The sequence below is a fragment of the Myotis daubentonii genome, chromosome X (assembly GCF_963259705.1).
Source record: "Myotis daubentonii chromosome X, mMyoDau2.1, whole genome shotgun sequence".
Taxonomy (NCBI): domain Eukaryota; kingdom Metazoa; phylum Chordata; class Mammalia; order Chiroptera; family Vespertilionidae; genus Myotis; species Myotis daubentonii.
The window spans coordinates 67,789,034-67,801,038 of NC_081861.1; the positions used below are offsets into that span (position 1 = coordinate 67,789,034).

Genomic DNA, 12,005 nt, shown 5'->3' on the forward strand with positions numbered 1-12,005 from the left:
CCATAACTTCGCTACGCTTCCCATTGGCTAATCAGCAAGATATGCAAATTAATCGCCAGCCAAGATGGCGGTTAACCGCCAACAAAGATGGTGGCTAATTTGCATACTGCAGGCAGGGTAGGACAGCGCAAGCCACCATCCAGGCCTCCATGTACGACCTGGGGGCGGGGTCTCAGGCAAAGCAATCGCCGATTGCCTCCCCGGAGCCCTCGCCCACCGGAGACAGGTCCCAATGTGACCTGGGGGCAGGCGGGGGCTGGGGTGAAGGCAAGCTGTACCAATCACCTCACCTGGAGGGAAGGAGGCCGTAAGGGTCAGGATAGCCTGAGAAGAGGGAAATCCCAGGAGGAGGCACCTGGAAAGTGCAGTGAATTGCAGGAGAGGATGGAACAGCCACACACTGGAAAACCCTGCCTGCCCCGGGTCAGTGACGCAGGCCCCAAGTGCTCCTGGGCTTTGCCTTGCATCGCAGGGGTTATGCTGCTCATGGGCCAGGCAAGCAAGGGCCACCCCAACCTGTGAAGTTTTTCACAAAGGTGGGGATGCCAGATTCGGGTGGGTTTGTCAGGCCCAGGGAAGGCACCTTCGCTCTCTGCGCCAAGACGGTGGCCAAGGGGCCCTCCGGAGACATGTGCTGACTGAACCCAAGCCAGGCCGGAGTCCTGCTTGCACTGAGAGGCAAGTAACTGGGCATAGTGCCCCAAATGCATGGGGAGCACCAGTGGCCTCCTCTCTCCTGCCCTGGAAGGTGGGAGGCCTGGCGGGATTCACAGGTAAAACGCAGACACTGTTGGGTCCCAGACCCCTTTTCTTTGCACACACACACCACCCGCCCTGCCCCCTCCCCACCATTCTGTGAGGCTAAGGTTCCTGAGCCCAGATCCAAAGACTGCAAAGGGAACAATTCTCTTGGTGAGAACATGCAGGCACCTCCTGTCAAGGCGGCCAAGTTTGACAAACAGCGCCTCCTGGGGTGGGGAAAGCAGAATGCCACGGAGCAGAGCCGGCTCCCAGCTACCCCAGGGGCAGGTGGCCACCGAGGCTCCCTGCTGGCCCCAACAGTTGGGCGGCGGCCCCTGCCTGTCCGGTGCACCTAGGCCTCTCTGACCTCATGACTCCCAGAGCACACACCCGCCTCCTGGTCCTAATTGCCTCTCCCCCCTCCACACACACACACATGCATCTGCAAAGGTGGGAACAAGGCCCAGGCTGCTGCGTCCATGCCCTTGCTGGCGAAAGTCATACTCCAAGTGGCCGGCTGTGTGAAGGGCAGTTGACACTCACTCACTCACGCTCTCCCTGGAAAATCCCGGGTGCACCTCGGCTCCTGCAACATGCGGAATTAGAAATTGAACCGTTTATTGTCTCCTAACTTTTCTCTGGTTTCTTTGGTCACTCACTGTGGCTGCCCCCACTGTTCTGAGTGGGCCCTGGGGGCTCCTCAGCCAGACCACAAATCCTCAAATCAAACACTCACTTTCAGAAAGCCTGGCTTCTCTCAACGCACCCTGCAACCTAAAAGGTTGCCCCTCTGTGAAAAACTCAGAGGAGCACTGAGCTGGGAAAGGACAGCTGGTGCATGGCGGGGTCCCTGGGACCCGAAAAGATGCAGAAAAAAAAACTTTTTTAACATATTTCAATTTCAAAAAGTAAAAACAAAACCAAGAAAGAAAACCTACGCTTTCAAAGCCTGAACATCCACAGGGACCTCAGCGCGATCCTGAGCCGCTGCCCACCCCAGCGCAGGATCTGGGCATGCCATCTGCCACCAGGGGAGCGGGCCTAAGCCAGCAGGTGGTTATCTCCTGAGGGGTCCCAGAATGTGAGGGGGCACAGGTTGGGCTGAGCCGCACGCCCCCCCACCAGTGCACAAATTTTTGTGCACAGGGCTTCTAGTAAATTAAATAAGACTCCAGAGACAAAACATAATTTTGAAAGGCATTATAGGGAGTCAGAGAAGACTTAGCTAAAGGAACTAAGTTCTTTTTGTCTCAGGACCCCTTGCTTTTTATTAACATAAATTGTCCTAAGGCAAGGCAGAGATAAACACATCAAAGGCCAGGATTTCATATACACAATCCATTTTCAGATTGTCAGGTTTTGGAGAAACTGCCTTCGGCTTTTTAGGTGTTTGGTCAGTAGGAGGCAATGATATGTAGATTGAAATGCCTTGAGCTGTCTGGCAGCAAGCAATCATTTAATGCATCCTTTTCAGGTTTGGGGAAATGCCCTCAGCCATCTACAGATGATTCAGCCCTGCTGACATGCTGGAATTGGCTTCTGGCAGGACCCCTTGGGGGATGTCGGAGAGCTGGTTTTTGCCTGATCCCCGCAGGCCAGGCCGAGTGACCCTACCTGCCAAAAGGGACCCTGCTCACTCTGCAGATGCCCTTCAAGCCACGGTGCCACCCCAGGTGTGGTCAGTTGGGGAGCAACCATGGGAGGTTGACTCCAGTGTGTGTCTGGCCCGCTTCGCCCAGTCCTGCCCCACTAGCCACTTTCTAATTAATTTCCTTTCAATGTGCATGGATCCATGCACTGGGTCACTAGTATTGTAACAGCTATGTATGGTGCCAGGTGGGTACTAGACATATCAGGGAGAACACTTTGCAAAGTATATGATTGTCTAAATACTATGCTGTTCATCTGAAACTAATACAAAATAATGTTGAATGAAAAGTGTATTTGAAAAATAAAATTTGAATAAAAAGAAAGTAGTTTTAGAAACTTTCACAGTCTAGAGGAGCCTAAAAAGACATGATGACTAAATGTGATATAGAATCCTGAATGGGATCCTGGAATAGAAAAAGGACATTAAGAAAAAAATAACTAAGGAAATTTGAATACACTGTAGACTTTTATTGGTAATAATGTATCAATGTTGGCTCATTAATTATAACAAATATGCCATGTTAATAATAGAACCTGGGAGTGGGGTATTTGGGAACTGTATTATCTTTGCAACATTTTTGTAAATCTAAAACTTTTCCAAAAATGTTTATGAAGAAAATGTAGTGTGAGTAGATCCCTGAGTTACTTAAGTCATTAACAGGATTATAGTTGTTTGTGTTTGTTTTATGTGTTTTTTCTTTTATTTCTCTTCCCCCAATTAACTTTAGGATACTTTGATAGACAAGGTAGGAATTAAGCCTGTGCACAGGTTAAACTTCAGTTATTTTTATGCAGCTATAGATCCTCACATACTTGAAATGGCAATGGAATTTGTAACCCAAAATACAGCAGGTAAATTCTGAACTTATTTGCCTGCTTCACAGGTATTTTGTATTGTTTATTGTTTTGTTTTGTTTGAAGCTATTTCATTACACCATTAGCAACTTATTTTATAAATTAATGTGACTATTTCTGGCAATAAGATCAACAAGTTCAATTATGTTTTTAATAAAGCTAAATATTATCTCACAAATTTTTTAACTTATTGAAATATCAGAGATTTTCAGCATTCTTCTCCAGTACAATACTTTTTTCCTATTGACAAAGTACCTATTCATCATATTCACTTTCTCAGGTTTTTAGCACACTTGCCTGGGTTATTATGATAATATCTATGTGTAAACTGCTGATTGCTAACCTACATATTATTCACTAAAGTTTGAGTTTTTTCACACATGGTTGGAGTCAGGATGAGAAATAACATAAATTAATTTATACATATATTTCTAAAAGTGTGATCTCTTTTTGCCAGAAGTTAAATTTTTGCTTGATTTAAATTTTGATTTTTTTTTCTTCCTTCATCAGCTAACCCTTGGTGATAATGAGTAAATCAATATCACAAAAATAGAAAAATGGGTAAGAAAAGAAAGAAGACAAAAAGCACCAGGTTCTGTGCTCTATAAATCTTAATCAAACTTCAAGACTAGAGAAATGCCAAATGCAGTTGAATATTAACTAATCATGTGCAGCTTGAGAGATTTCAATGTACTGGGATTCTCTCCATTTAGCCAGAGTAAAAGTGAAACCAGGAGTGAAGTTATTTTGTTCCACCAATATTATCACCATTCTCTAGAAACTTATAACTTATTTCACTTGGAGATTATATATATATATATATATATATATATATATATATATATATATATATATATAGAGAGAGAGAGAGAGAGAGAGAGAGAGAGAGAGAGAATGATGTGAGAGAAGCATCTATTGATTGCCTCCTGCACATGCCAGGACTGGAGGCCAAACCTGTAACTTGGGTACGTGCCCTGACCAGGAATCAGTGAACAGGATGATGCTCCATCCAACTGAGCCACACCAACATGGCTAAATATCTCTTAATTTAATCTTGAAAGATGTAAAGTAAATCTTCTAAACACCACAATATTGTTCACCAGCTATGAAAAGTGAGAGAAATGATGTTCACTCAAAGAATTATATAGAAAGGCTTAACAGAGAAAACAAAAAAGAAGTATAACATAGAAGTGTACCACCAGCAAGGTGTATTTTACTCTATATAAATTTAAAAATCAATTAAAAATGAAATAAAACTTTTGACTTTTGAACTAACAAACACAATAAAAATGCACCTTTATTTTTATAACTTTATTAATACCTATATTAATGAATATAAGAAAGCATGCAATACAGAACCTAGAATAGAACAATACACATTTGCCACTGGACTACATACTGCCATCCTGGGTCATACAATATCCAACCTTCTCACTTCCAAAGCATAGCTAGAGCTGCTTTGGGATACTGTTCACTTTCAGATACTGTATGATATCACAGAGGAGGAATCTTCTCCAAATACAAACATAAATCTATATTTCATAAAATTCCAAGTATTTTAAAGAGATAGCATAAATTTCACAGATTTTATTTCTAAAAATATCACATACAGTCACGAAACAATTGCCTTCGTATTTTTTTTTCATTTGTGCACACACATTTTTCTGAGTAGCCTTTTCATTACTATTGTCAACTGTCAGCTGTTGTCAACTTGCACTGATTTTAAAAATCACGCTTACTGAAAGCACTTGGATTGTTAATGTACAAACGCTACTATGAATGAATATTTTAAGGCCTCTGTATGAAATTGCTCTGGTGTGGTAATTGGCACATAATGTAAAAAGGTTTTTTTCAAATATAGTTCAGCTTCTCTTGCTCCCACATTTTCCAGGGCATTTGTGCCAATTGGAAACCGACAAAACAGTGTGTAATGAATGTGATAAAAACTTTTTCTAAACATAACTACAAATTTGGTTTGAAACAAATATGAAAGAAGAAAAACAGAAATGATAACCATACTGGAAAATATGAATCAAAAGAGTGTAAAAAAAAGTCTAAACAACCAACTAGATGTTCATAAATAAATGTATATTAGGAGATATATGCACATTCAGTCTTAATGTAAACAACAAAAAACTAATTTTGACAGATACATGTGGGTCAAATTTTCTTAAATTTTCCATGACTAAAAAGGATTGTGTGTGTGTGTGTGTGTGTGTGTGTGTGTGTGTGACACGACTTCATTATAAGGAAAGACTGCACAATTTGTGATTTTTTTCAGTCTACTTTTACCCATTTTAATGAAAGTGTGTGACAAATATTAGTTTGGGAAGGCAGAGGCTCTTCATAACTGTCACCAATACACAATAGCACTAATTTTTTAACAGCCATTTTTGCTAACCAAGTTTACATTACCAGAAACAAAATGTTAAATAGCTAAATGAGACTACACAAAATATACTCTCTAAATTTATTACACTGTCTGTATCATATGTAAGTTTGATTTTAATACACCCACACAGTAGTAGCTAAAACTTGAAGATAAGATTCAAGAAAAAATGTGTAAGCACTTAGCATATAAGATACACAGTGATTGAATACATACTTATAAATGTGATATATTAATGCTATAGCTAGTGAATTTTTAACCACATGTAACTGAACACAGCCACAAAAATTGAATAACCAGTCTCACTGAACATATTATCATACTTGACATTCAATTTGAAGTTTTAATTTCAAACTAAATCAAATCTATTTCTTTTTTTCAAGGGAATGATTTTCAATTGATGGTAAGACAATACTTTTTGTACTTCTAGGACTAAATTTTTGCACATCAGAAGAGCCACCTTCGAGCTTTGTCAATCTATAGCTCTGTCTATCCATTCAAAGAAAGAATTTGCAATACAATGAGAAAGATCTCATCAGATCTGAAGCCTTAGAAGTTATAGGTTGCCAAGGCCAGACCTGTGGAAGCTTTGAAAGAGAATGCATAGGGGAGATAACTGGGCTCACTCCCCTTGCCTCTTTGGCTACTACCTGCCCCCTGCTTCCGTTCACTGCCCCTCTGGCACAGAACCAGAAGATGATGCCCAGTCTTTTCATATTATTAACACAGTCTAAGCCTGACTATATAATCAGAGTTAGAAAGGGCAATAAAAGCATATTTGTTCATTCCTATATCTCTAGGAAAGGTAGCAAAATATTGCCAATTTTTACATAGGAGGATTTAAGAGCCACACTTAAAATTCAATAAATCACACTACAAGAAAAAATTCCTAAATATCTAATTTTCGTTCCTATTCTGATTTTTATCAACATAATAATCAATCATATCCCTAACATATTATTTAATTTTTTCAGTTTCCCTTTTTATTTCTTTTTATTTATTTAATTTTGTGTGTGTAGACCATAACTAAAATGTGGAAATAAGAAAATGTGAAAATAACTAAAATAGAAGAAGATATTCTCATACATTATCTTCGCGATTTTTCAGAGAAAAAGCCTAAATTCTACTGGAAGCTCTGATTTTGTCATTCTGGGTTTCTTTATCTTCCCCAGGTTTAAATCTTCATTGTCAACAATATCAACAACAATATCAACAACTACACATGGTCATATTTCAATAATCTTTCAATCATCATCAGTCTTTCAAGATTCACATGCACCTGGACTACCAGTATGCTCCAAATCCCTTTGAATATTAACAAACACAATGGAGAAAATATTAATAATACTAATTAATTTGAAATTTCACTAATTAAACTCTTGTAGTTAAAAGTGAATAAGTTGTTCTACATACCAAATCAAATATAATTTAAAGAGTTTCATAATGGGAACAATATATTCTCAAAACGCTACGTAATCTGCTGGGCACACTAAGAGAAGCTTTCTCAACATTCAGTGGAAACCTTCACCAATGAAATTACACATTTACCACACTTTATATTACAACATTTACACACACAGTTTAACCATAAATTACATATCTTCAAGTTACACATTACAAAGTCTACATCTAATTTAATTAACAAGAAATATTCACTCCCCCCACCCCAATTAATACATCAATTGTCTCTCGATTTAGTGTAATACAGAAACAAGACATTTTCTTGGTTTTGCTATGGAGGAAAATTAAGTTGGTGCTGTTTCTGTATATTGGTGAAATGTGCACATAGACAATCATGGCCAGGTATAAGGACAAAAAAAGAAAAGAAAAAGCAATTAAAAACAGACAACAGAAGGAAACTAATGTTCCCTAGGAATACTATTGTATTCTTTGCTTAGAACATATTTTGTTTTCAGATATGATATTTTGTTGTGTCTTTTCTTGTGTGTTATTGGGGTATTTCTCATATACCCCAAGAAGCAGTCATGAATCTCATTTCTCCCTCTGCACATCTCCTTAGAATTCTATACTATAACACCTTCGATGTAAATTTATAATTCCATTACTTGAAAACTTCCTTCCTGACTCTGATGTTGTTATCAGTGGTTGTCTTCAGTTAGTCGAGCTAGAATGGCAAAAATCCCTTAGTCATATAGGTTTATTATGTGGTTTTATCTACAGTTATATTAATTTGTTTACTTTTTTACTGAACATCTTTTCGTATCAGCCTATTCAGCAGTCATAACAACATTTTAATCTTCCTGATAGTCTTTAGAAAATAGCAGTTTCCAGTCATAGGTGTAAATGAATCGTGCTCTAAATGCATTCACTTTTCTTGTGATTTTCTAGGCTGCGACTTTCCAGAAGAGAAAGACCTAATTAATAATGGAACATAGGCTTAAAATGGCAGATAAAATATGGTTTCTGATGCACTTTACACTAAATTACAAAGACAAATTTTTATAGAAAGAGGCCCTTTTAGCAAGTACTTGCCTAATTTGGGCACAGATATTGCACTTCAGTGTCTCGAACTCTACTAAAGAGTAGAGAATAGGTTATAGACAGAATCTGTACAGTTTATGTATATTCTTTACAGAAAATGTATATACAAATTATATCAATAATATATTCTTCAAATAAAGGTAGAAATAAAAAAGACAGAGGCAAAAATGTAAGAGATATTTACACTCACTACTGTGCATTTTTGTACAAAACACTAATAACAAAAAACTGGAGACTAACAACAAATATCAAACAAAAAGACAAACAAAATATGACCCTATTTATACCATCTAATGTTATCTGAACAAAAGTTGAAATAAACTGAAGGTACTCTTGGAAAATCAGATATTTTCTAGTTTTCCATTTGTTACCTACTAGGTTACAAAAATCAGAATGGAAAAAAATCAGTAATATTGCACATTTTGGTAAAAATAAATGAAAAAAATCTACTGTGCATCAGAAATACTATACATTACACATTAGTATCTGTCATGATAAGCCTTTCTGTACAAAAGGTGTGAAATTTTCTATTTATTTTTTTAAATATACATTCTAAATTAAACAAATTGTAAATTTATTTTTATCTTTTGACTAAGGGTCTAGCTCTAGAGTCTATTCTGGTATCTGTGTCTATTTACATAGCTATTTACAAACCTAACAATTTGGAATATTCATTGAAATTGGATCTTACATTTTGATTGTATACATTCTGTTGAAAAATGTAAATTAGCCATTGTAGCTTTACAAGGGATGTTCTTCCATAATGGGAGAATCATCCCTAGAGGCTCTAGCCTTTTGGCCTGGAGTGAAGGTTTTCAAAGAAATGACTTTAACTGAATCATCACTAAGATGAATTCTTTCAGACATGGTATAAAACTGAGATCTTGTACTAACTTGCACTCCGTGATCAAGAGACAGTAGTCCTTCAGGTCCAGCCTCTTGCCCCCAACCTTGCTGCAAACCCATTGGTGGCCGCGCAGGACTCTGATGGTGGGCAGCAGCCTGTGGCAGAGGAGGGCTGTGGTGGATTACAGCAACCTGTGCTGGTGGAGGGCTATGGGGAAGAGCAGTAGCCTGTGCTAGAGGAGGACTGTGTTGGAGAGCAGAGACCTGTGTTGGTGGAGGGCTATGGCACAGTGCCATAACCTGGGTCACTGGAGGGCTATGGCAAATAGCAATGGTCTGTGTCACTGGAGGGCTGTGGCGGCGAGCAGAGGCTGGTGTCAGGGGTGGGCTGTGGCATAGAGTAGAGGTCTGTGCGTGTGAAGGGCTGGCGTGGGTCAGAGAAGCTGGCATCCAGCAGGCATCAGAATGACCCAAGATGAGACATTCTTGAGTGCAGTTGTCAGAGGCCTCTTCCACAGTTGGTTGAACAGTTATTTCTGCAGCTGATAGGGTGGGAAACAAATGATAAAAAATATATTACAAAGGCATATTTTTATTAGCTACTTAAAATAAATCTTATTGTTATAGGAAAAATTAAAACTATCTATATAAATACATTAGAGACTTACAATATTTTAACAATTGATTCTTGATTTGTCAAGAAATAATTCCTAGAGAAACAGCAATAACCAGGAGTGGATAGATGGGTCTCATTTTCATAATTAGGATACTTTGGCCTAGTCTTCCAAATGTATATATTTTTCATTGTGTTTGTGACTATAAATAGAAACTATGATCATTGATCTATACATAAAAGTCAGTTAATATATGGCTTCTAACTAACACAAAGTAAGGACGTAAGTGAAACGAATAAGATAACCAGTCATAGAAACATATAATGAACTAACTAATTATAGCTTACCATTTCTTTAAGAATCTAATTAATTAATTTGAGAATAAATCAAAGAATAAATTAGGTTAATTTGAAAACATAGTTTATTGAACTCTAAAATGCCTTTTTGTTTCAAGAATGAACTACAGCTACAATTATCTCAAAGGTAATTGATTTCTGTATTTCTCATTTTCTGAAATCATGACAAATCAGTATAGCAACATAATGAACTACAGATACAAAGTACTTAGTGCTAATATACCAGTAATACTTTCTAAAACTCCTTTATAAGGTTTCTATAAAGTTTTCAAACGCCAATAGGTTTCAAATGTCAATAAGTACACCATACAAAGACTCGCAAAATCAAGATAGAGTAGCTATATCAATATAAAAAATAACTTTAGAACAAATAATGTTATTAGTTATAATGAATGAAATTGCATCATGATAAAAGGTTCAATTCTCTAAGAAGACATAATCCAAAAATTAAAAAATATAAATTCCTGATCCTATAAATCTTCAAAAAAATATAGAGTCCAAGTACTGTTATTATCCTATCACACTTACAACTAAAGAACAAGATGTATGCGAACTGACTTTTATTAAGACTAAATCTCTCTATTAGGTAACCATTTATGTTTCTTCATTTAAAAAATACCCCCATGAGATTAAAATTTAAAATATTATATCTTTTTACCCAACCATATTTGAGAAATAGTTAGAAAGATAGTTTTATGTATTTTGAGCGATATTAAATTATAAATTGTGCACAGAAATATATGAATGCACATATAACTATAAGTTAAAGAAAAATTTAATTTCTTGGTCATCATAAAAGCAAATGATCTGGCAGACTTAAGTTTTACAACAAAATAATACATTATAATTTCAACATTGAGTCATTTGCCTATTTATGATAGAGAAATTCATACAAAGTCACTTTCACTTAAAGGAAATATTACTTATAAGCATTCTTTTAAACAGCTCTGTTGAGATATAATTTACCCATTTAAAATGAACAATTTAGTAGTTTTTATTTTATTCACAAAGTTGTGCAACTATCATCACAATCAATTTGGGGATATTCTTATCCTATAAAAAGAAACCTCATATACATTAGCAGTCTCAGCTCATTTTCCCCTAAACTCCACAGCCCTAAGCAACCATTAATCTACCTTTTTTTCCTTTTATATATTAACTAATTCTAAACATGTAATATAAATTAACTCCTTCAACGGGAGTCTTTCGTGACTAGAATTACACTAACTGATATCAAATTATACTACAAGGCTATAGCAATCAAAATGCATGGTACTTGCATAAAAACAGACATATAGATCAATGAACAGAATAGAGAGCACATAAATAAACCCATACCTTTAAGTTTAACTAATATTATGGCAAAAGAGGCAAAAACATGCAATGGAGTAAAGATGGTCTATTCAATAAATGGTGTTTGAAAAAAATGAAACTAGATCACCTTCTTACACCCTAGATAAGATTTAACTCAAAATGGATTAAAGACTTAATGTAAGACTTGATGCCATAAAACTCTAGAAGAAAACATAGGCAGTAAAATCTCAGACTTTTTAAAATAATTGTTTAATTCAATCATTCTTTTTTTAAAAAATATATTTTATTGATTTTTTACAGAGAGGAAGGGAGAGAGATAGAGAGTTAGAAACATCGGTGAGAGAGAAACATCGATCAGCTGCCTCCTGCACATCTCCTACTGGGGATATGCCCGCAACCCAGATACATGCCCTTGACCGGAATCGAACCTGGGACCTTTCAGTCCGCAGGCCGACGCTCTATCCACTGAGCCAAACCGGTTTCGGCTAATCATTCTTTATTTTATCTTTCACATATTACAACCATTATGGAGATAATTGAAATATATTTAAATCAAGATGATTACTTCAAGAGGAAAAACACATGCAATTCAAAAAGCATACATAATCAGACATTTTACATAGCAATATTTGTTCTGACATATCGCTTCAGGCAAGGGAAACAAAAGAAAAAAATAAATAAGACTATATCAAACAAAAAAATTTTTTACACAGCAAAGGAAACCATCAACAAAACAGA

General features: G+C 36.9%; 1 protein-coding gene across 1 annotated transcript in view; it reads right to left on the bottom strand.

Annotated features, from left to right (window-relative positions):
• Window positions 1-8,866: 8,866 nt before the first annotated feature.
• PCDH11X (protocadherin 11 X-linked) overlaps window positions 8,867-12,005 on the bottom strand; it is a 919,146-nt gene continuing 916,007 nt past the window's right edge. Inside the window, exon 6 of the mRNA XM_059679307.1 lies at window positions 8,867-9,525. Coding sequence (XP_059535290.1) covers window positions 8,879-9,525 — 647 coding nt within the window. The 3' untranslated portion in view covers window positions 8,867-8,878. The remainder of the gene's footprint in view (window positions 9,526-12,005) is intronic.